This window comes from Pezoporus occidentalis, unplaced genomic scaffold (genome assembly GCF_034315485.1).
Source record: "Pezoporus occidentalis ecotype Australia unplaced genomic scaffold, CSIRO_AGI_Poc_V1 ctg117, whole genome shotgun sequence".
Taxonomy (NCBI): Eukaryota; Metazoa; Chordata; class Aves; order Psittaciformes; family Psittacidae; genus Pezoporus; species Pezoporus occidentalis.
This window is the reverse complement of record NW_026912961.1, coordinates 4,598,442-4,624,327: the sequence shown is the minus strand read 5'-3', so window position 1 is coordinate 4,624,327 and position 25,886 is coordinate 4,598,442. Positions and strand designations below refer to the sequence as shown.

The 25,886-nt window shown below is 36.9% G+C and overlaps 1 protein-coding gene across 5 annotated transcripts in view; it reads right to left on the bottom strand.

Annotated features, from left to right (window-relative positions):
• PRUNE2 (prune homolog 2 with BCH domain) overlaps nt 1–25,886 on the bottom strand; it is a 136,836-nt gene that overhangs the window by 89,079 nt on the left and 21,871 nt on the right. For all 5 annotated transcript variants that reach the window (XM_062641163.1, XM_062641180.1, XM_062641170.1 and 2 more), the window contains exons 2-6: nt 16,846–16,950; nt 16,192–16,394; nt 14,714–14,877; nt 7,039–7,191; nt 4,401–4,492 (exon numbers count right to left, since the gene is read on the bottom strand). In XM_062641163.1, the coding sequence (XP_062497147.1) occupies nt 4,401–4,492; nt 7,039–7,191; nt 14,714–14,877; nt 16,192–16,394; nt 16,846–16,950 (717 nt within the window). The remainder of the gene's footprint in view (nt 1–4,400; nt 4,493–7,038; nt 7,192–14,713; nt 14,878–16,191; nt 16,395–16,845; nt 16,951–25,886) is intronic.

Sequence of the window (25,886 nt, the reverse complement as noted above, 5' to 3'; positions counted from 1 at the left end):
CCAGTCATTACAGACAGAATACAAAAGTTCAAACCTTTGCACAAACATGTTTTAACCTCATTTAACTGTGTGTAATAGTCTACCTAGCACTTGTTTCACATGTTCCAGCTGAGACAGAGATTCTTGATTTGCTTTAGAGAAGTACTAAGAGCATCACTTTTCATAGTACTCAAATGAAATTGTCAAAATAAGTAACGCAGTTGCATGCCATACTACTACCACAAAACAGCCTGAAAATGAAACCATCTCTCTGAGATTAGACTATTCATTAGGGAGCAGGTCCACTGTGTGACCAAACATTTCTAAATTTCCTAAGTTACTGTTGCTGGAACAGTCAACATGATTTTTTCTGAGACACAGAGCCACGAAAGAAAATTGTTGGAAGAGCCAGAACTTTCCCTTGGTGCCATCCTCAACTCGCTTGGACTAGTAAACGCTACCTAAGGACAACCAACATGACCATACTGACATGAGCTTGCAGGTCACTATCTTGAGGCAACAACACTGGTGACAGCAACCTGCACTGAGGCTCTTGACATTTTCTCTAGATCTCCAGGTGACTCCAACCTTACAATACTAAAAGATTGAACAACCTCCACAACCTCGAAACTACCTTCATGAGTATTCAGATACCATAGCCAGAAACATGAACAAGAACCTCAACAGACTGGTCAACCTTCAAAAAAACGTGTACTCCCTTGGCTGTTACAGTCAACAGCACACAATCAGAGACTATTTGCCTTGTTTTCAACAGACTGCCCTGCTTCTCCCTGGAGAAACTTGGTTTTCTATCTCCCTGTGTTACTGTAAGTTCTGTGAACAGTTAGAAAAAAATTTCACGACTCCAAAGACCAAGGACTTAGTCCAACAAACACGTTATTAAGCTACAATATCAGGAGCCATTTCTACTAAACTGAACACTCATGAAACCTGGATTGTTTTTCTGGTGCACTAGACTTAAAAAAAAACATAGAACAGAGTTCAGTTTACAAAGGAAGTATTCCTTTCTCAGGAAAAAAATAACTTTCACAGAAAGTCACATTGAGAAGTTACTTCTTATTTCCAAGAGAATTCCAGCAGAGAAAAAGCAAAATATACTCTCAGGGTATGGCATAATATAACAGAAATTAACTGTAACGCATGCACTGAATTTTTCTACAATATCCTATGAGTAATCACTATTATGACTTCGGGAAACTTTCCAGCAAAGGCAACAAAAATAACCATGATCTGGGCGCTGCCACTTTTCTTTCGTCATTCTCTTCAAGAAGCACTGCTATGCATGTGAAATCCAAATAGCATGAGCTCTGGTAGCCAGTCACTGATTTCAATTCACAACTTTAATGCTACCTAAATCCAGGAAGCCCAGATCTGAAGGCAATTATCTCCAGAAATGCAAACTGCATACAGACTCCTATAGAAACGTAAACACATGCACATAAAATGCCCTCCCTGCCTTTATCACTATTGAGAGTGCTATCTACTCCTTTGATATCTGAAAGATTGGCTTTTATCAAGACACTTTAAAAATCAGTAATTTAACAATAAAAGCCAATACACGATGGATATAAATCACACACTCTTGATTGGTATGAGTATATATATTCAAATAAAGCACTGAGAGCAACTGCACTACTATTTTTGCATTCATGTCTTCTTGAAAAACTGGAAAGCAGGAGTGTACCTGCATGTGTCCTTCATGTCTAAGTATTGCTATGCAATAATACTAGAAGTAAATATGAGTATTAACTTCCAGCTGATGACTTATCAGTTACCATCATTTCCTTCCTTTCAGAGAACTCACACAATATTCCCTTCAATGTTTCAATACCAATAAAAATAGGGTTTATCACAACATGCCTAACACAAGCTTCAATTAATTTAATTGTTATGCAATTATAATGCATAAATTAATTCACAGCACACTTGTGAAATAAAATATTAATATCCCAATTTACAGAAAGGAGACTGAGGAAACGATTAATTTAATATAGGAAATAAGGATTAGAGAATAGAGAGGAACTTAGCTCCAGTTCAAGACTCTGCTAAAAAGAGCACTGACCCTCTCAAGAACAGAAAATTTTTCCAGAATCTACTTTGAACAGAGATCTGTCAAACTTGGCATAAAAACAGAAATAAGGAAAGGTTAGAATAATTTGAGTATATGCAACTGAGGTATGACATTTGTTAGAATATCAGACTCACTAATCTCTGCCTTTACTATCATAAAACTGACTGAAATCAGAGCTTGAGTGTTGAGCTGCAACACTTTCACTCTACACAATACATATCCAGCCTAGCAGGGATGCATGCTTGTGAACAGCAACTATAATCACGTAATTATCCTCTTTGGTTTTATCATCTATCATCAATTAGACCACTGAACCAAATCAAATAATCAAGCCTATAGAAAGTACTTTAAGAAAAGATACTTCTGAGAAGCAAACACATTAGAGGTTTAACACTGACAGCAAAGCCAACCTTTATTTTTGATTAAGTAACATCTATAGAGCATTTTAAGAACAAATAACAAATCACCATTATTATTGTTGAAAAAATCCTGAAGTAATTAAGGTTTGTGTATTCTGAGTTCATAATAGAATTCTTAACTGAACAGGCAAGACAGGTCTAGACAGTTTCATCTCTAATTCCCTTGTATGTATTTCTGATACTGGGTGAAGTAACTAGTTTAGAATGTTTTTACAAGCCATCTGCTTTACCATTGTGCAGACCATATCATCCCTGGCCCTAAGAAGAGCAAGTAAAAAAGGTCTTTTTCAGGTCAAGCACTGTAAATCAGGGAGTTCAGAAAACATTTGAACAAAGTAATGCAGCAAATGCAAAACTAACCTCCATCCCAACTGTGAAATTAAGATTAAAAGAAAAATAAATAAAACATAATGCTAAAGCTAGCTCCTGCGTGTCCACCATTCACTGAAACTGACAGAAGGTAAGGATATTTAAAAATACTTAATAAAATCTTCCTGTTGTTTTGTTTTCAATCTCTTTTTTGGGGGATTTATCTTACAATACTCTTTCCCTATCCCCTTTCCTCCCAACCTTGGCATAATTTTCACAAGGAAAAATTAGAGTTCATAAAGCAGTGCTGGTAAAGCCTGCTTGACACAGAAACTAACCAAGAAACTAACGTATTCTGATTCATTTCTTGAAGCTTTGCTACCCAATTTTGTTTGTGTATTTTAATATGAAAGCAGAAATACATTAATAATTATTAGCTTGACTGCACCACAAACTCTTCAACCACAGAAGTACCATATTTTTTGTAAAACCCAGCAGAAAAGACATGTTGTAAGAAATCTCACAGGATACACACAGCGAAAAACTATTAACATGATTTTTTTTTAATTTTGTTTCTTTAGTACTATTTGAGATAAAATAAAGTTTTTATTGAAGTAAAATGCAAAAGTAGAAGATGACAGTTTCTTTTGTATGTTAAATACTTTTGTATGGGTGACCTCCAGGGACATGATCAGAGTGTACACTGCAAATATACACTATGTAAACGTGTCTCTGTTGTTGAGATTCTCCTCAGTCTAGCTAGTTTTATTATTAAACTGTGTATCAGTATGCAAACTTACATCAGAAATAATATTGCCATGTCAAACTTGAACAGTGATCTAAACGTTAATATTTTTAAATTAATACTTTTATGTAACAGCCAGTAACAGTTATATCTCCTTCAGGTCAAGGCAGATAGCTACTGACATCCATGACAAAAATCACCTTGATATAATGATAAACATAGTACACAAGAGTTCTGCCTACGCAACTGAAAAATGTTTCAGATCAGTCAGGAAAGAAAATCTGAGCAGCCATTTTCAGGCTTATAAATACAATCTTTATAATCAGGTTTTATTCAAAATAATCAAAATTCTAGGAACTTCTGCTCTATCGAGGTCCTTTTTTTTCTACCAACATTTTCATTTAGGCAATGTGGCATTAGACATACTTCAAGATAAGTTTATAAAAAGCATGAAAAAGTATCTCCTGCTCTCAAAAAGCTGAACGTGCTAAACTGGTTTTATAAATTTTTTGCCGTATTTTAAGTGAAAGGTGGGACAAAGTCCTAGCTCATAACTACCTAGGTTAAGTACAACAGAAAGTTCACACCTTGAATTCACCCAAAGGCTGCAATTTACTGATGCCATTGTTTCACCACACTGTTGTACAGACTAACAGCAAGGAATAATCAGATGCATAATCATGTAAGTCAGACTACAAACAGTTACTGCTTCTCCCAAAGTTAATTAAATCACTGAAAATTAAATTCTGCTCATACATAATGCTGAGAAAATAACTGGCTCAAAATCATTGCTAAAGGACCATCTCTGTAAGCAAAAGGGCTGTTTACAAACTATGTTATTTCAGTTTTCTCTTACCTCCAGTGTTAAGTACACAGTGCTAATGGCTACTTTGATTTCTCCATCTGAAATCTTGAGATCTTTCAGCATAACATCCTCAATACTTACACCTGTTTGAGAAGAGAAAGGAATTTCAACACATACAAGTATCTACATCTGACAGATGCAGCAACATATATTAAAAACACGCTTAGACTAGACCTTAATATTGAGCCTTCTGTATTTTAGGACATTCTATGAGAAAATTAAAAACAACATGAATATTTCAATGGTTAATATTTCTAGAGGGTTTTTTTAAACAAGGATGAGATTTTAAGGATGGGGGGTGAGGGACTGGGGAGCAAAGGATGAAGAATTAAGTCTGCAATGAAGTTGCATGAAAACACATTTTTTGAAAGAACTGAATTCCAGTGATGATAAATGTGTAGACAGTCCATTGCTATGGTCTAATAGGAAATCACTAACATGAAACACTTCTGGAATGAGTAATATATTGAAAAATACATGTGGAATACTATGGCACTTATAAAATATTCAGAAGCAAAACACTTAAGATACTACGTAAAAACATAAAGTCATTCACAACCTTTCTGACCTTCCTCGCAAACTGGAACCAACAGCAATGGGTTTCTCTCACGTATATCAAATGGCAAATGAACGAACTAGATGCTTATGTAGCGTAGAAACAGAAGTACATATTATCATCAGAAATAGCAGAGTGAAACTGGAATTGCTTCACTTTGCAACTAGACATGTTGATATGTTTATGTAGAATGTACTGAAAATCTTCATGATGGCGATGTCTCTAACAGGAGTTATCTGACTAAAATGCTGTAAAGATTCCTCAAAAAAAATATGTATCTGTGTATAGGAACATGATCCTATCACATGATCAGAAATACAGAGATGATAGCCAAATATGAGTATAAAGAAAGATGTAAGCCACTTACTTCAGTGTAAGATGGTAAATAAAATGTCCACAGACTTTTAAAGCTTAGAAGCATAACATTCAAATGTGTTTGCATGGTTGTTTTTTAAGAGGGAGTCAAATACCAACTTAAGCCAAGAAAGGAATCTTTTCTTGGAGTGGAGTCCAACACTGCATTGAATATAATGACAAGATGACCTGGTTCATGTACACATATTAATTATATTTATGCATCTGTCCTCTCAAAAATATTTATAGGCCACCTGTAGACTTTCTGGTTCAGATTCATGAGTTCAGAACAGATTCATGAGTTCAGGCCAACAAACTATTATTTCTGCATGAAACTGAGAAATTTCATGTTGAATTGCCATGATACTGACCAAAATAACAGGTATATATAAGGTAAAATATTCAGCAAAGGTCAGAGCCTTCAAATGACTCCAGAAACTCAACAGCCCCTTACTAATCCAAATGCTACATGAATATATGCAGAGCTAAATATGTACCTTATGATACACAGCAAACAGCAGCTTTGAGACAAAAAGAAATAGTGTATGACATTGCTCTCCTTATGTAGCACATGAAAATTACTGGTAACCAATGTCATGCAGACTGAAACCATTATATCTGTTGTTCCAAGTTTTGCATTGGATATCAAGGTAAACTTCATGGGCCAAGTACATGACAAACATTACTTAACCATCTTCACTGGCAACTGACAGAACTGAGTTCCATAAAAGAGTCATTTCATCTCTCCAATCCAGGCTGCATTCAGTTCACTTCTGAATTATGACTCCTTGACTAATGCCTGGAGGAACTTCAGGGACTATGTGAAGGTGTATAGCCCTGAAATAATTTAGCTTTCAACCTCACTGAAAGAGAGAGCAAAGGAAGCAGCACATCAAATTCTTTCTGTAACTACCAGCTAGGGCAGCCATATCAGGCTGACAGCCTAAATCCAGATGAGAAGATTCTGCAGATAGGTGCATTGAGAAAGGTAAAAAAAGACTGAGACTGCATTGACTCTGCGCATACCTGATATACCCAACAAATAAGTATCTTGGTAATTAAATTCTCACTCCTTCTTAAAAACTTCATAGCAAACGCCATTTAGCAAAGTAAAAAAATATAAGTTCATATTTTTGGGCTTTCAGAGCATCCCTTCAAAAGACTGCTATCAAAATTGAAGTTCAAACATTCCCACTTTTGAGCACTGAAAAAATGACAAGTGTTCAGCAATTTCTAGCAGAAGGAAATGAAAGTTCCCACTGCTTCCTTCATCTTAGTCTGAAGTCACATTCACTTCACCTGTACACAGCCCTTGATAAACCTGAGAAGATTCAGAAGATACACTTCCACAGCACACAGACAATTGCAGCACAACTTCTACATATGGGCTGACACATTGTTTTATACCCCTATACTTCATCAACAGAAACTGTTGGTTAGAATACAACCGTAAAAGCAATATATGAAATAAATCAATGTTCCCTTTATCTGTAAGGACAACAAAAATTATTTAGGAGTTCAGTAGTTCCTCAACAGAAATCACAATACATGGTTCAGAATGTAAGCCACTTAATTTAAAATTAAATATAATAAATGTAACTGTCAATGAAGATAGCATGCTGTAACTACTTTCACTAAACACAATGAGCCAATACATTCTGATACAGTTACATAACTAAATTTGTAAAAGGTCAGAAAAATGGAAGCAAGTTGCACTACCTTGTGGGTTAAACTGAGTCTCCTGGAGAACAGAGATAATTTCCTCTCGTGGGGGAAGATCTGGAAACTTCTCCTCTAGGACTGACAGTACTTTCTCCTGTTGCTCAGTAATTCTGTCAGCCTCCAAAGACATGCATTTGAAGAGAATGCTTCCTGAAACATTGAAAGACAAAAATCAATTACCTCTTTGTAAACAGCAAAATGGTACTACAGAAACAAGAATGTTCGTTGTATCGCCATCCAAGACTTTTCCTTTCTGGAGGTCGTTTTCACTGACAAGTTCACTGAATGAGATATTGAATGCTTTTCACACAGAAGCATCCTCCTAACATGAAGGCAGTTTCTAAAATCTGAACTGGGTGGCTTGTCAGAGCCTATGCTCCATATAACTGCCTGGTCCCAGTGCTGCTACAGTGTGCAATACGCTTCTGTATGTCTAGCAGAGCTCTGTGGCATGGCCACTAGTGAGCAGTGGGACACCAGGGCTTCTTCCTTGCTCCTCTCTCTAAGAATTAGGGAACAGTAAATCTACATTGCCAACCTTCCTTCTACAGACATGTCAATGAACCGCTACAATGGATATAAGGAAGAAATTCTTCACTATGAGGTTGGTGAGACACTGGAACAGGTTGCCCAGATATGTGCGAGATGCCCCATCCCTGGAAGTGTTCAAGGCCAGGCTGGACAGCGCTTTGAGTAACCTGATAGTGGGGTTCAACTAAATCATCTTGAAGTCATTGGCTATTTTGGTGTAACTGACCCTGGCTAATTCCTCATCAATGAACATACCAAAAAGCACAGCACACTCAGGCAGAGAAACCAAGATGCATTAGACTTTAAAATTTAAGAGAAACATAATCCAATGAATAACTTTACAATTGGTATGTTCTCACAATACACAGGTGAGTTTGATATCTTTTCAATCAACTATTTGTTGATTGCATATATTCCATCCTGGATGTGAAACATTCCTGATGGTTCAAAGTTTAAAGTCACTCTTTCATTCCCTGGAGATTGGGATCCCATTTATTAATATACCCAAAGACAGCCTTTGCTTCCATTTACTCACACTGAATTAAGGATAAAATCTCATACTTCAGCACTGAAATTATTTATTACTCTGCTGTGCACATGGATTTCAAACAAGTCTATGACTGCATTGTATCACGCAAGGTCAATGAGCAAATCAGTACAATAGTATAAGGTAGTTATTGTAAGCCAAAGTTTTTAGGCTTTAGCACAGAGCCAAGAGAGGAAAAGAAAAACTTGCACCCAGCCATCCTCAATCTCACTAAACTGACTAGGACCCAAACATCTTGTATGTGTCCATTTTTCTCCTGCAATGTCATAACAAAAACAAAATAATAAAAAGCATTTATTCAGAATTCACAAGGCACTTGCAACACAAAGCAGTTTTGCGGTGCTAAGTACACACTTCCTTATTAGACAAATCCTGTGTGGGCTAAATAATAAGCAATGCTTAAAGCTGTTCCCCACAAGATACTCATTTCTGGAAATTCACATACAGAAAATTCTATTCCATGTTCTGTTTCCATTGCAGATACTGTAACTGCCAATAATTTTTTAAATTCACAGCACCTCTTTGTCATTCTTATGATGACTCTAAGACAATATTCCTGCCCTATTTGATAGTACTAAAAATATTAAAGAGATAAAGACTGCCTGAAAATCATGTATACTGATTCAGACTGACATACGTAAATTCAGGTACACAAAACATGGCTCCACAAGCCTACAGTTAAATAAATGATATATAAACACCCAAGATACCTGTATGTATTAGCAAAGCCTATTTTTTCAGTCCCTTTTCTATGAAGCAAGTTTCTCAATCAACAGTCTTCAGGATAGATTATCTAACAATATTCCTTCATTGTTCCAACCTCTAACAAGACTAACAGTGCCTCTGCTACATATTCTTGCCCATACCTTGTTAAGGTCTGTGACCAAAATGAGTTCAGAGGCCCACATCACACTCCCAGTCAGCACAGAGCTGCACCTGGATAAATGGCAGCTCAGCAACCAGGTTGCATTAATTATTGTAGCAACAGCAATCTGCTTTTTCAGCAGTTGTTTTTTCTTCCCTCTAGGAGCAGACAGGGGAATTGCTCATACACACACAAAGGAAATGGAGACTGCAGCAAAAAGTATGGGAGCTACAATGCATGCTCAAATTCATCATACAATTATCTACTGAAGGGAGGCTGTTGCATATCCCATTCAGCCTTACAGCAGCATTAGGATGAGCTAAGCAGTCTGTCCACCTGCACGGGTTCTCAGGCACACAACGTACCAAACTTTTACCACAGCTCTGTGAGCCTCAGTGGGAAAAGTATTTGGAGAAGACCAAGAAGAGAAAATCTTAACAAAAACATGCTAGGAAATACAGTAAAACAAGAGGTGTGAGTTTTATACCAAATCAAGCTCATCAGTTTTGAAGACAATGTGATGTGAACTTTGTTGTTTAATTACACAGAAATAACTCCTATGTAGGGGGTTTTCTACAGCCAAGCAAAAGTGTATTGGAAGGCAAGACAGGAAAGGAGTTGAATGATGAGAGGAAGTGTCTCATCTTTCTCGAGTTACAGGAAACAGGATAAGTGACAGCAGGTAGCTGTGGTTAAACTAAAACATGTTCTAGCAGCCAGGTCAGTACCTGGCTGTAATTTTTACAAATGCCTAAACTACAACAGTTATGCAGCACCACAAAATCATCATAAGTATCTGTCTGCTAAAATATTACATAGATTTCTTTCACACCAAAGCAGTTATATTAAAGTCTTGCAGCAGTAACATTGCTCATGCCAATGAAACTAGCTTAATTATCCTAAACACATGGATTGGTGGAAGAAACCTTTCACATTATTTATCTGTTACCCAATCAAAAGGGCTAGAAAGATCACCTACAATATACTGTGGCAACCTACCATGCGCTTCTACAGATAGCAGGGGGCATTTATCTCTTACTTTCATATGTGTGACAAATTCTGGGTTTCTTCAATGATAAGGCTGTCTTAAATTTGATCTCACTTTTGGCAGGACATAGACATTACTGTAAAGCTGTAAAATCAGAATGTGTTTAGACATGCACTATACAGCAGCATCTAACTGGAGGCCTTTACTTTTCATTGCTCTGTTAGCCTCAGGATCAGTTCTTTTTCATATTTTGATCCAAAGCAAACTTTGAAATTTGGAATTTACCACTAAATACAAGAATGGAATGCAGTCAGCCTGAAATAATGCCTCATCATGGGCAGATATCTTAGGTTTCTAAAAGGTTGCTTTTCCCACTTGCTTGCAATTGCTAACTTTTCTACTAGAACAAAAGCAAGAAAAAGATCCTTCTCAAGTTAATAGGGTGTTCGCAAGCCATAACATCAACATTTATTTTTCCTTCATTCTTTAATACTCTGCTCATCAGCAAAAAAGAAAGGCATGTATGCCTTCTCTCCAAGCACCCTCAGCATCCCTGTGAGGGTTAAGATTCCAGGTACTTTAGAAAAACAGCTTACTCAAGATACTTTTGCTTGGCCAAAGGTCAGCAGTCTACTCAGTCATGTGTTCCCTTGTAAGTATTTGCTCTAAAACAGTTACATGGGCTCAGAAATCTCCTGCAGATTCCACTGAGTGCTGGTGCAACTCCCCGAGGCTTTCTGAAAGCATAATGGAGGTTGCTCTATCTGCTGACTAGCACAGAAAAAAGAAACATACAATAAGTAGTACAAGATTCAGTATTATTTCTTGTGTATACCACACTACATTACAGATAATTCTTTTTTTTTCTTAAGGAAAGGTCACTAGAAAATAGGCTAGGCCTCTTACAAAGAAAAAAAAAAGTGTGTTTTATTCTGTTTTGCACAGCATTTGGAAGTGGGGCATTAGTTTTGCCAAAAGCAATTGCTGTGCATTAATATTAAACATGATCTAATGAAGGCAGAAGTCGTTTTGGGAAAACATTAAGAACAGCAAAAGCATCTCCTGAATTACAAGTTTCTGTCTGCGAGAAACAGTACAATGAAAATATAGGGATTTCTCCTGCCAAGGCTTTACTACATGACCTGCAAATATAAGAAAAGGGAAAAGGGGAAAACCAACAATACCTTTTGGAAATTATACTTCAACACTTTCCACCCCCCAAACCCAAACTGTAACAAACCAAAACCAAAACTGTACAACAGACCCAAGCAAGCAGTCTTCATTGTAATTAACAGGAAAGCCACAAAGCCGGTATAAAATGTAATCTGGGGGTGGGAGGGGAAGCAGTGCCTCCAAGAAAACTGCTTTCGTATATAAAAACAAAGGATCAGTCCAAATAAGTGCAGTGTTTGGTGCAGCTGTAAATGATCCTTTCTGTCTGGCATATATATTAAGAATACATTAATTAAGGAACATGTGAATCATTTGATTGATGTGCAAGATAGAGCAAAGGAAAAAAAGGGCATAACTCCTGAAGTGCTTAAAAGGGCATTTCTTAACATTCGTCTGGGTGGCGTGAACAACAAATAAATCTTCTCTACTGAAAGTCAGACTGCCCTAACAGAGCACAAAAAGACCTCAGCTACACACCCCATAAACGGCAAAAGCAGATTCACATTAAAAAAACCAACCAAACAAAAAAAAAACAAACAAAAAAACATTGCTGGTGCTCTTGTTGTAAATCTGTCTCTATTTACATGTTGCAGACTGCACCTTGTGGCATCCTTCAAGGCCTTATACAAATAAGCATAAGGAGGCATTTCTGAGAGTGCACTGACACAAGGTACCTGACAGTGAGTGCCTGGAATCACATCCTTGCCAGCTGGCTGCAACAGAAAATGTAATGATTCAGCAGTTTAATGGATCTTGAGTTTGGCAACAGTCCCCTTGTAAACATCTCTGGGGAAATAAAATAATACAGGCCCAAGACTCTGGCAGGTTCTGTAATTGTTTGCTGCTGGCACAAATCCAGGGACAGCACAAGTTCTAACTTCAGGCAAATATGGTTATACAATACTCTGACTCTTCAAGCAAGCTCTATTCAAAGCCCAAGGGTAGAATTAACTTGCAGAATGTCTGATGGGGAGACAAAGATACCAGGAAAGCATTCAGCTGAAAAAAAGTCCTTAATTATTAAACTGCCTAAATCAATAATGCTCACTTTCACAGGAAAAGTCTTTTAACTTTTTTTAAACATAGAAGAGCAGAGGAAGTTTGTTCAAAGTTGAAATATGGCAGGTTATAAACATCTGCCTTTGTTATTAAAATAAAAAAAAATGCTAACAGACTGTGAGAAAAAATAAGTTTGAAAAAGAGTGAACAAGAGGCAGCAAATTAAGCTGTCACAGCCACTATGCAATAATTATTAAAACATGAGATATCCATATTATCTTTCAAGTCTTCTAGCAAAGCACTCACTGGAAACCCAGAAATGACAGACAAGTTACCAGCTCAGAAACTCAGATGTTAGGATCTCTCAGCTCCTTTATGAAAATAAAATAATAATTCTTTGACTTCCACTTCGGCCTTCTATGGTTCTTTGGCCCAAAATTTATACATGCTAACAATATGCAGATTTACACTTGAAGTAACAATAAAAGTGGGAAAAACCCAGTAGGACTTTTTCACTGGTTCTACACTGTAGAGTGCCACCACAGAGAGGGTCCATTCTGCAGGCCTCCATACACACATTCACTGGTAATGAGAGCAAAGCAGCCACCCCTCCTTTCAGAGCATGATATGTGGACATGATATGTGGTCCTTTTATTTTCTATGCTCACACTGAGATGAATTTCAAAAGCTGTAGTTTATGGGCAAGGCGTTTGAAAAAAAGGCCATAATATATGCAGAGAAGCACAAAAGCTAGACTCCATGGAATGACAGAATCAGCCAGGTTGGAAAAGACCTTTAGGATCAAGTCCAACCACTACCCCAGCACTGCCAAATCCATCACTAGACCACTAAGGCCCTTATGGTTTTTGAACACTTCCAGGGATGCTAATTCCACCACTTCCATGGAAATCCTGACTTGGTAGGTTGTGTTTGATCTTTTATTTTCAGACTGCTATAGTTTGATCTGCCGTTTAAATGCATTTATATATAAGATTTTTATTTTATCTTATTGAAACCAGTAATGGGATTCACTGACTTTTCTGAATTCGCAATAGAAGGAACAAAAACCTCTTCTAATTTAAGAGACCCACAACAGGACTCACTGTATGCCTTAGCTTTCTATATATACAAACTGCATGGCTGGGAGAAGTAGAAAACCATCACAAGTGCAGCTGTGTTTTGTTGTTTAGGCTTTGTCAATCACTTCTCACACAATGCAAGAGAAGGTACACAGGCACTCCTGTACCCAGGAAGTTCCCCAGATATGTGCTACCAAACACCTTAATTAAAATGAAATTAATTTTTTTTTTTTAAAAAAGCTACTATCTCCCTCAAAACTGGAAGTGCTATCTCTTTTATGCAAGCACTTTCAATATTTCTCTAGTAAAAACAATTTAATTGAATTTGGATTACAAACTGGACAGCAAAAACATGCAGACATTTACACCCACGTGTAACAGTTGAACATATTCTTGTTCATTATTCAGAGCACTGCCTCCTGACTCTTCTCACCACCAAACATCCTTTTTTGGTTCTGCCTCCAAAGTCAATTATTATGCTTGGTCATTTGCCTAGATTCCTGGATAGCTACTCAACAGAAATTTGCAGCTTACAATAATATTTCATGGCAGGTTTACTAGGGCTTATTAGCATGGAAAGATACTAAAAGAGCAGGCCAAATACTGCGTTACTGTTAATGGTTCTTCTATGGAAACACAAAAAAAATACCATTTTACATTTCTCCTAACATGTTCATTATTTAGTTATTACGTTGACGAGTACAACGACAAGCCAAGACTCCAATAGCTTCTGAAATCTTAATGCAGACAAGTTTTCATAAACATGCCCATATTAATTTCCTAAAAGGGCATTTAATAGTTGCATGTCAATTAAAACCCCAAATTTTCAAAATTCATGAAACACTATTAAAATTCAGTAAATAACTTGAAAGCAGCAAAGCGTTCTTTTCAACCCCAGTTTTGTTTCCAACTGAAGAGTTCTGCTCCAGCAAAGAAACTGAGGAAACTAATACAAATGATGAACTATGAAGACAGAAATGAAAATACTTCTGACAGCTGAAGCCCCCTCCTGTACTCTCCCAGGCATACAATACAAAAGAAAAGGAGAGCACAATGAAGATTTAGTTGAAGCATTTTTGAACAATAAAAGTTTCACATCATGCCATTAAGATATCATGCTACCACCATCAGGAGAAGCTTTAATGTGTAAATATTAGACTCCAATCCATATTGTTGTCCACAGTGCCCCTGGAATCTTTGAACTGCACAGCTTTTCCAGCTACCCAGCTGGTGTGTCGACAGCTCCATTTAATATTCTTGTCAAGTGATACAGCAAAGACCTCTCATGCCTATTTTTAAATGCACATTTTTAATATTCAATATAATGTTACTCTTTAACAAACTCTTTACTCCCTGCTTCTTTTATGAAGCTTCCTGTGGTCTTTAAAGGGATTGTTAACCAAAGAATGGATCACACTCTTTCTGCATGAGCAGATTCAGAAACACTCCATTAAACCTTTCAGTATTTAATATAAAGAGTAATCTCTTACCTCTGAGGAGATACGCCAGTTGCTGAGTGATTAACTCTGGTGCCTCTTGAAGAATCTCTTTTACTACTACTGAGGAAGAAGATGCTTGTAACTCCAGGCTGCCATCACATTGCTCATCTGGATTGATGACTTTGACAACAGCTGATTCCAAACTTTTATCCTCACTATCAAGTAAATTTAAAAGTTATATATATTTTTTTTTCTTTCTAGCTGCTTGACAATCACTAAAAAAGTGCAATTTTATTTTTTTTTTAATTCTGGACTATAACACTATTGTTATTGGTACTTGAAGTCTGCTATAAAGCCAAAGAACATAATAATGAAGTCCTAAAACTGTAATTTTTTAAATGAAGTGTTCACAGAGATTTTATTACTTGATAAATCACTAAGACATAAATCTTTACATTTCTATTACAAAAATATTTAGAAATTAATAATTTGGAAAAAAAATCTACATGTACTAAAATTATCACTCTCTATATAGGGGAGATTTGGAATTTTCTCCATTGAATATTTTGAAGACTTACAAAAAGTCTTTGCATTTTATGTTTCTGCTTATAACAGCAATAACAAAGCCAACTATATTTAATAATGTAAAACATTAGTCATAATTATTTAGAAGGCAGAAATACAGGAAGGGACAGCAATAAAACAAAAACTAAGCTTATGGATGATTTTTACTCTCAAAAAGCGAAGGATGTACTGATCTGACTGCAGTTAAAGAATCAATAGCTATGAGATTTATGCATATTTCTCATTTTAGATTTTCCCTGCTCTTATTCTAATCTACAAACCCCTCAGTAAGATGGTGCCATAGCACAACACGATGTTACTTATCTCAATTTAAGTTCTAAAGAGAGCTGGAAGTAAACAACATTCTTCACCCTGGGCAAAACGGGCAGACCATTATAAAGAAGCTCTCTATAAAAGATTCACTACAGGCTTCTAAGTATTCCCTTTTAAGGATGGATATATGGACTATGGTGTTCCACAGAGCAACTGTGAGCCTCTGGCACATTTTGAGAAAAATGATGAAGTTTGTGAGGACTGCAGTTATCCAGCAGCCATCTTAACAGTACATATGCAGATGTACTGGCTGTCTCCAAATCAATGTGAGAATCCTAATGCCTTTAGTGAAAGCTAACTAAGAAGCAGCAAGAAATCCGATCTTTTATTTACTGGTCAGAGAAAACTTCCAGATAATTTAAACTAAATTAAAATATCTAATCTAACCTGTGTGAAAAAACAAGGTCCTTAAAAAATTGAGTTTCTATTAAAAATGATGGAAAGACGACTATTAAGTTTGTTACATTTACTGGAGACATAAGGGGAGAGAAAATGTATTTTAGCTTGCTTTTTAACCTTTTTGTCTGTGTTAGCATAGTAATACCAATATTACTGGAGAAAAGATGTACACCACAATTTTTAAAACAGCTCAAACCCACATAAGCCATCTTGTTGTACATACAAAGCAATACCTTGTCAGCATGTTGCTGTTTACAAGTGTTAAAGACAATTTCCCTTCAGCATTCAGCTGGTGCAAATTGATTTCATCTCGGAAGATATGGAACGACTCCGGGATATTCAGCTCCTCCAGTATGAATCTTGTCTCTGAGAAGTAGCTAAAATCTCTTCTTGGTATGTTCAACACGGGTAAGCAAAGAACATCAGGAGGACTGACCTGTAACATAAGTACGTGTTTGTCATTGTTGCATAAATGAGACCTGTTTTTTATTAGGAAGATGTTTTAACAGTGTGAGTAATTAAACACAGTCTGAATTTTCTGTTTGGTTTTCCCCCACTTAATTTTTTAAAAAACGGGTTGGCTTTGGATTTTTTTTCTTGTTTTTCTGTCTCTGTTTGCCTCCTACAGAATCATTGGGAAATCAGAAATAAGAAAAAATTATGTACAGGGGTGATTAGTGACTGCTACTTAATATGTCACCTAATATCCACGCATTAATTTTTGTATGGAAAGAAATGTAAATTGTTTCTATTTAAAAACCTTACCACTGCTTATAACAAAACCACTCCAGATTAATTTTTTTACAGTATGTTTTAATTGACTTAACAATAAGATGTCTGTAACAACCTGGAAAAAATAAGACCACTCAGTCCATTTTTTCCATTACCTTGTCTAAAAAGTAGGCATAGGCCAGAGTAGAAATGAGCGAATCCAAATCACAGGATTTATTTCCAAGAACAACATGGACTTTCTCCAGGCATTTGCTCTTGTTCTGTAACACATTAGAAGACAATTGCAGTGAGGGACAATGATGAGAAAAAACAAAGCCCAGTCACCAAGACACTTCAAAAGATAAGTATCAGGCATTGTCCTCAGTTGTAGCACTTTTTACCATCAGCTGAAGAAATGCACTCTGCTGTGGGATCAGGCACGATTCCATGGCTTCATACCTCCCAAGAAGCCAAGAGATCTGGTTTTCCTAAGAGACCCCAGTTTAGCACCCAGTTGAGAGCTAACGGGACAGAAGTCCCTTCAGCAGTAAAATAACAAATAAGCAGCTTCGTGTATGTATAGTAAAAGCTTTTGAAAAAAAATCTCACAAATCTAGTAAGAAAAGCAGTCCCAAAGAGCATGGAATTACACACAGCAAGTTGTAATTTTAATTTTCCCTTTTTAATTTGCTTGGCTGAAATGAATACCTACACAAAGTAAATGGCTTCAACCCTGACTCTTCAGAAGCTGAACACACTCCATGAAACACTGAGAGCTTTGAGATGTTCTCACAAGCAAAGGGAACCAAGTCTGTTCTACATTTAATAAAATTAGGAACCTTCCAAACACAAGGAAGACCAACTCTGTGAAAGCAAAATATTGCAGGGAAATGTCAACTTTCTTCATAACTGTACACAGAAATGTAAGGTGATGATTTTCACTTATGCACATCATTAATGTCAAGATAGCTGCATGGAAATTTTCCATTTTATTTTATCTTAATGAGCTAAGCTTCTTCTGAAGAAATATATCTGACTGATGCTAAGGTAGATGTTTCAAAACCAAATATATGAAGTTAAACATTGCTGTTGTTGTTGTCATATACAACATATTTTCTTCTTTCCAGTATAATATTTTTGTTATGTTGTTCTTCTGCAGCACACATTTCTGATTGATTTGCCGCCCTAAAGAATGAAAATAAAGTTCACAAGCCTTTTTAGTATTATTCAGTTTACAGAGATCTTTTTCTTTAGGTTTATCACAACCCAATTCAACCCTGAAAAAGAAGGAAACTGAATGAACTGACAAAATCTACAAAGTCACCCACTTCTAGGATTAAGTAAGAAATTTTTGTCTTGTTTTTAGAATTCATTCTCTCAAGCACTAAAATCTGCACATTTGTTTATACAACACACATAAGCTGTACTTGTTACATAAGTATACTGCAGTTCTAAAATCTGTAGAAAATCATTTGGAAAGAGAGCTACCAAAGATGGAAATCACTCTGCATTAACAGCTGTCTAAAAGGAAAAGAAGAATTCAGATTTCTAAAACACAAGCAAACACCCCAACATCTTTCACTCATTTGCATGTGCCACCATCGCTCCCTCTTTATTGGCTCTTCAGGAATGTGGACAGAAAAATTACACAAAAATTGAAGAATTAAAAGGCTGAAAGTTTCTGAACCCTACACTTGACTTCTGAAGAAATGAGAAAAGCATGGCTATAACGAGCAGAACAGAAAGAGAACACAGCAGAGAAAGAAAGCTCTGGAGAACATCTCTTTGTAATCCAAACAGGTCAACTAGCCATCTGAGGACTGATATTTTTAATTCCAGAGCACCAGAATTTCATCAACACATATGAACCAGAACAGACTGTGCAAGAACAGGCCATCTCCCCAGACTGTTCTCCAGAGTCTAACAAGAACTCTGAGACGGACATTATTAAGATGAAATTTTAGCCTGACAGTAAGCAAGCTAAGAATCACAGAGCGTATTTCTTGTTAGGCTATTAACATACTATACCTCCAAACAACTGCAGGTTTCTTCCAGAATGTTTATACCTAAGGCAAACATGAAGTCGAGGTAACCTACAACCTGCTGCCAACTCTTTTCCAAAGGAAAAGGAATGTAAAACAAATCTCTGAAGGCGTTCAGGGGTTTCCTCTTGCACACTGCCTTTCTCTGGGCACTCCAGGGAGGATATACTTCTGTTTCACCCACTACAATTGATTATTTTAATGACTCTACCTCTCTGTAAGAATCTGTTCATTTGCATTAAACTACCCCATTTCATTCCCTAATCTCCGGTTTTTGGGGTGGTCTTTTTTTCAGCAAAGTGTTCTTGCAACAGATTTTTTTTCTAATAAAATATGACAGCTATTATACTAATGTTAAAATATAAAGTCAACCTGTAAACTGCCTTAACAAGTAATACAAGTTTCCATCTCCCAGACTGCATGGCCAAAATTGGCAAGAACAAATACCAAAGTAAGTCTGTGCTTCACATTCTGATGATGTAAAACACACTGACAAGAGAGAACAGTGATAGTTCACAGCTTGTTTCAGCAGTCTGAGGAATTTTCTTCATTAAAAAAGGTGTGAAAGCATTATTTCTGAAGAAACACCTTCTAATACAAAGTCATGTATTACCAAACTAATCATTAATAATCAAATTTTTATTAGTAAAGTTGTAGAGTACATTTGGGTAGCTAATTCTTCCTGTAGCTTTGGAAACCCATAAAGGGAGCAAAACATAACAAAACCTACCTAAAATGTCACTCTTAATCATTACTAGAGAGCACAAGATGTTTGCTATTACTTTCCTAAATTTACATCCTCCATTTTTTGCTGAAATAGTGTTATCCACATAAGTAATCTGTCTTCCAAAAGACAAAGCTGGATTTGATGATCATTATCAGTCCCTTTCTACTCAAGATATTCTATGATTCTCTTATACATTTCTAGAAAACAGCAGAAATTTGAATCAGACAGAAACAGATGAGACTTGCAGACAATCTGCACCTGCCACAGCTAGAAGTCCCATTCTAGCATTTTCATTCACATAGTATGTGCTGTCCCATTAGAAGTGAAGTTAACAGTGTCAGGGTTTAACCCCAGCCAAAACCATGACAGAGAACTATCCAGCTGAGCAGCAACTTCCCTAAGCACACAGATGTAATTCCTAAGCACAGATCAGAAGCTACAGTCTGAGAACCACCACAGGCAAAACTAACCAGCCAAGGACATCTGCAGGGAAGCACATAAACAGGCACATGCTACGGAAGCACATAAACAGGTACATGCTATCCCTGACGCAGCTCAGAATATATTTATTTACCTTTCCATCCCCCAGTGATAACCACTAAAATAATACAGGGGCACATAAAGATCACACTTGCATAACCTATTCACATGGGCAACGTTTTCTACTCCTAGCATCTTTATTTGAACAGGGTATTTATGTGATGCCAGAATCACAGGCAATATATTTATATAACCAGATAGCATCTCCCCCATTGTAATTTAACACGGGAGACTTTCTTGTACCAACAGCACAGATAATTTATCAAAACCTCAGTGATGACCGTAGTTATATAAGTGAGAGCAGGTTAAATAATGTTCTGTCCTGTGCTGGACAAACAATTTTGAGATCTGTGCATCAGGTAATAGACAACTCTGCCAAACTTTGGTGATAAAAAATTGAATGCTACTGCAAACATTCATCTAAGCACAAACAGATGTCATATACCAATTCTACCACAGGACTAGGAAAGCAGCACTTGTAACCTTCACATTTATTTGCAGCATCTTGGAAGCTGTGAAGTCACTACTTTCACCATGACATCACTTCCTCAGATAATCAGCACTGGCAAAAAGACACCACCATCCATGGATAAAAATCATGAGATACTCCTTCAGGAACAACCACAATGTTGTTTATTACAACTTCTAAAGCAATCAAAAGCTAGCAAGAAGGAGGATACTGATAGATCTGAAGCTATTTTAAGAGGAATAACTGAATAAAATTTTACATAACCTTTTCATATTGATTAAAATTATACGTTTAAGGTCAACGGAATCCTCAATACAACCTATATATTTTCATCTTCCAGGGCTTAAATCCAACCTTATCCATAATAATAGACACAGAACATTACACAAAACGGGTGTTCCCTGTGACGTGCTGCCTATTTTGTATATTTGGAACAAAAGTATGTTACCCCTAAATTCTCACATCTGGTAATGCTTTTCAAAGAGCACATAAAAGAAGCGGTGTTCTTTACCTTTAGTGGCATCTTCAGCTCTGATAGACTTATGGCAAAAGATTCCCCTGTCGGGGAGGTTGGTATTACCTCTTCCGAGGCTGGGGAGACTGTCTCCTAGGCTTCTATGGCTGTTTGTGTGGTCCACAAACAAACATGAAACCAGCATGAGCTACTGTTGCGACTTGATTTCCTATATATTTTTTCTAGAAGACCAAAGCACAAGGTCCACTGACACTCCATACATCCTGTTTTAATACCTTCTTTTCACCTCTCCCGATCTCTGCTCTTCTAATACCTAAGCATAGTTTTATTCTTTTCTTTTTTCCTTCTTGCAGGTACAAGATACATGATTTCACCAGCATTTCCTCTCCCCATAGAAGGAATGTAGCTCTCTGAAGGGCTTTTTAGAATCTTACTACTACTTATCAATAATAACCTTCCAAAAAGGTATTCTCTCCGTTAAAGCAACCCTGAAGTACGCCCTCCCAGGGCATCTAAGCTTAATGTTTGTCTTTTAGCTCTGAGATTGCTTCCTTTTTCATCATCTCAAATACAGCTAGTTTTCATAGTCTGCTGCTTGCTAATCATCCCACTAGGAGAAGAGCAGACACACGGATGTGTCGGGATTGTTTCCAGGTCTTTCCAAGCAAAGACCCCACCAGAGAAGCCCACAATCAGGAAAAGAAAGCTATATATGGACAAACTCTCTGAAACAGGTCTAAAATGTGATTACCTCCTGCAGCTATCCCAGCTAAACCTGAGAGGAATCATGAACCCTAAATATCCCTGAGAATTAAAAAAATTAAGATGCTGATGATGAAACTGGAACTCATAAATTAAACTACATAAGAAACCAATGATCTCTCTTAGTGCCGATGGGGTTTTGCTTAGCTAGATGCTAAAACACTGGATGCCTGGGACAAAAAGAAGTAAAGAAATGATGTGTCATTCTCAGATGGGATCAATCAGGATAACTTAATTCGGATCAGACCTGCGCAAATCAATGTTCACTTATCATGCTCAAAAGAGATTTATAAACATCAAGCTGTTTCTGCAATCTAGTAAGAAATCTCTTCCGATAGTCTGATACTTACAGTGAAGAAGTTCTCATATCTGCCCAATTTGTTGTCTTTAATCAAACAAAAGCATTAGTATGGCAATTATATCTTTATGTAACCGCAGTCAAAAACACCTTGTATTGTTTTTCACCTGCATCAAACAGCTGATTCATGCATACTGCATAGACTGGCAATCACGTTTGCAAAAACTCTGGCCATATTACTACAATGATTCATCAAATTAAAACATCCCAGTCAAAAATGACATTGTCTCTTCTTTTCCTCTTCTGTTATTACAGAAGCTGAAATGATCTTGCAAGTCAAGAAGACTTTTTCTAGTATGAATAGAAACCCCTATAAAATGCTCACTGTCAAAAGGCAAAAATTTTTTTTCTTTTCCCTCTCTTTCATACACACCCCCATGCACAGACACACTCAGCACACACCACAGCAACCACACACAGCCTTGCTTTCTGAGCCACTGTTTTCTTTTTGTCTCAAATCTAACTGGATCTTTTGTCATTCAGCTGCAATGAAACTACTGCGTTTCACTGCACAGGATGGAACAGCACTTGTCAAGGATAGCAAATCTTGAAGGAGCTATATGGCTTAACAGAAGCATATTAATAAAGAATAAGCTGAAGTCACATAATAATACGGTGTCACATACTTAGAATGCTGAAAGCTTCTCCAACCTTGTGCCTGAAGCACTAACAATGGTACACAGATGGACAGACTTACTTAGCTTTCCTGGAGATGCATGGGGAAAAAGTCTAACTACCTGGACCCAGGACAAGACAGTAATAAGTAGTGCAACTGAGATTTTAAGTCATTCACTTACATGAGAGAGGATTTTTGTATCCACTCAGTAACTCTGGAATTGCACCTCCAACCCAGAAGTAAAGCTTACTGAGCAGTCATTTTGGAGCACATCCTGCATTTGCCTTTTAGTATTAGGCAGTATATACTTCCATTGTCCTGAGGGCTTTTAAGTTGATTATCCTTCTCTATTGCCAAAGAAATGGCTTTAAGCCAAGGCAAAGCTGATTTAATGTATTATGCAAAGTTCAAGTTAGTTTAATATTTCATAAGCTTTTGCACATGAAAGCTTTATGATGGTCTGGGAAAAAAAAAAAAAGAAAAAAAAAAAGAAGGGAAGGGAAGGGAAGGGAAGGGAAGGGAAGGGAAGGGAAGGGAAGGGAAGGGAAGGGAAGGGAAAGGGAAGGGAAGGGAAGGGAAGGGAAGGGAAGGGAAGGGAAGGGAAGGGAAGGGAAGGGAAGGGAAGGGAAGGGAAGGGAAGGGAAGGGAAGGGAAGGGAAGGGAAGGGAAGGGAAGGGAAGGGAAGGGAAGGGAAGGGAAGGGAAGGGAAGGGAAGGGAAGGGAAGGGAAGGGAAGGGAAGGTTTCTATCCTAATAAGTCTTTGTTTTCTCCTGGTTTTGAGGACAGAAGTAAAACTTTTTTTCTGCCCCTGCAGCATAATATTTTTTATGTATATTGTAGTTTACTGCAATAATTGTAAAATACATGGTAACATAATGGATTCTTCCCTAAGAAACATAATTTAATAGAGAAAATTTCAATTTCAGCATATTTTAATCATTACTTCTTGGGTCTATTGCAGAACGTTGTTTTACTTACGGATCTAAAAACAGGCTTTTACAGCAAACATCAATACTACTAGCAGAATAAAATATAATAGAACAAAAAGGTAAATTTTCTAAATCCACACCATCTGCTTTTGTATGGGAGACACAGATTACAAAATCAGACAAATGGAAGGGTCAAAAATTCAATGCCACTTTCAGAAATCATTGGATAGCCATAAAGTATCACCTGATATTTTGTGTTGAATAAGATCTAATGCTAAAAGACTGTAACTAGTCTATAACAAAGGCTAGGAAAAGATCTTTGCACCTTAGTTGTCACGCATAAAGAACTTACCTGAGGCCTAATTAATATAACAACCCAGTCTTACCTGCACTCCCATCTCTGATGGTGACTGCACTCCCCAGAGGAACATAGCCTTGTTGAACAAGCAATAACAGTCTTCTGAATTAATACATTAAAAGCCACATTTAAGAGTCAGATGTTTGCTAAAGACAGTTTTATTTAAAGGTGCTGCTTTCCCAATCATACTGTTCCATAGAAGCACGCTAATCCTTCAAAATTAACAATGGAAATTTGGCAGCCTAACTCTGGCATGCCAGCTAGGCAAGGAAGTCTCATCCCTAGATTGTTCCTGAAATTTCCACAAAACGGAAGCTCTCTTTTCCACTCATTTCTCATCAAGAATTGTTGCAGCCAGCTACTGCTGCTGAGAATTCAGTCCAATATTTCTGCATTACCAAGAGGCTCTGATTTGGCAGCCAAACTTCTCAATGTTTAAGAGTTACTACTAACTGCAAACATTTATCCCCTTTTCACTTTTAATTAATTTTAACTGCGTGCAAGTCTGTTCTGCCTGTTCTTGAAGGACCTTTTTTCTAACTTCACACCTACTCCTATTCACATTCCAAAAATTAAAAATGAACAATGATTTCTACATGGAATTTTCATTTGAAAAAAGAATATTTTGACTAATCAAATAATGCAGAGAAGCCATTTAAATATCAAAAGAGTACAACAGAATTAAAAACATCAATCAAAATCTTATTGGCTCCTTTTAAAATTAGATTTATTCCATCAATTGACACTGATTTTCTACAATGTACTATAAGCTTTACATGTTCACATTCTCTTGCTTTTCAAAATTTTTGTTTTCAAGGGCAACTTTTGAGACACCACTTCTACACTTAATTATGGGGTGTAAGTATATCGTATACCCAATGGCATCTGGGTTTCAAAATGTGTCATACATAGTGTTCACACCCAAGTTCACACACCCAAGTTCACACACTTTGGAAGTATGACTTTGGCATCACATGGATTGATCCCAATTTTGCTGGTACATCAGGATAAAACTCCCATTAAGTCAGACAGATACTAAATATGCTTTCTCCTAGGGAATTAAAGAAACTGAATTTTTTATTATACAAGTGAGGAGGGGAAAACTTATTTAAATGACCTTAGGCTCAGTAAAGACATCACACTGCTCTTCCTGCCAAGACAAAACAGGATACACTCTCATATGGCTGAAAAGGGATAATGTCTCCAGCAGAATGATTATTTAAGCTTGAATCAGCAGTACTTCAACAGCCTTTCAATAGGATTCACTATCACAGAAGTTACTAAAGTAAAGATGGAAGCTCCTCTCTTCCCTTTATGCTGCATTAACTCACTTGTTCAAATTAATGTGCTCTATGCACGATTAGTGCTCTCACCTAATAACTAAGTATCAGGAATACAGTATGCAGCAATTCACCTCGTCAAAAGAACAAGTTATATTCCTATTCAAGGTTATCTTTAGTTTCTAAATCCAGTCACAGCAAATCTTTGAATTTTCAGCTCAAGTTACATGACTCCTCTTCCCTCTCCTTCTCCGCTTGCCACTTAATATTAAGTGGCAAGGCACTTAATATTAAGTGGCAAGGGTGAGATTGTGACACCTATCAGTTTACAGGATAGCATTTATCTCTGTTAGGAATTGTTTGGCTTCTTACAGGATCAAGGTGTCCCTTGAGATTAAAACCAAACAACTTAAAAGTAAGGGAGCATGTTTACCTGAGGAGAAGAATGCCCCTGTCATACTAATTTTATCAGTTCTATGGTGTGTCAGGAGGTGACTGGTAGCAATAATCTCCTACATCAAACATTGCACAAACTGAATAAATTATAGAGAGCGAAGAGAAAGTGTAGTGGAGAAAAAAGTGGGGTTTTATTGTGTTTTGTTTTAGTGAAGGAAAGGGAATTCAACTCAAATAAGGCAACATTTCTGCCACTGACTTAACA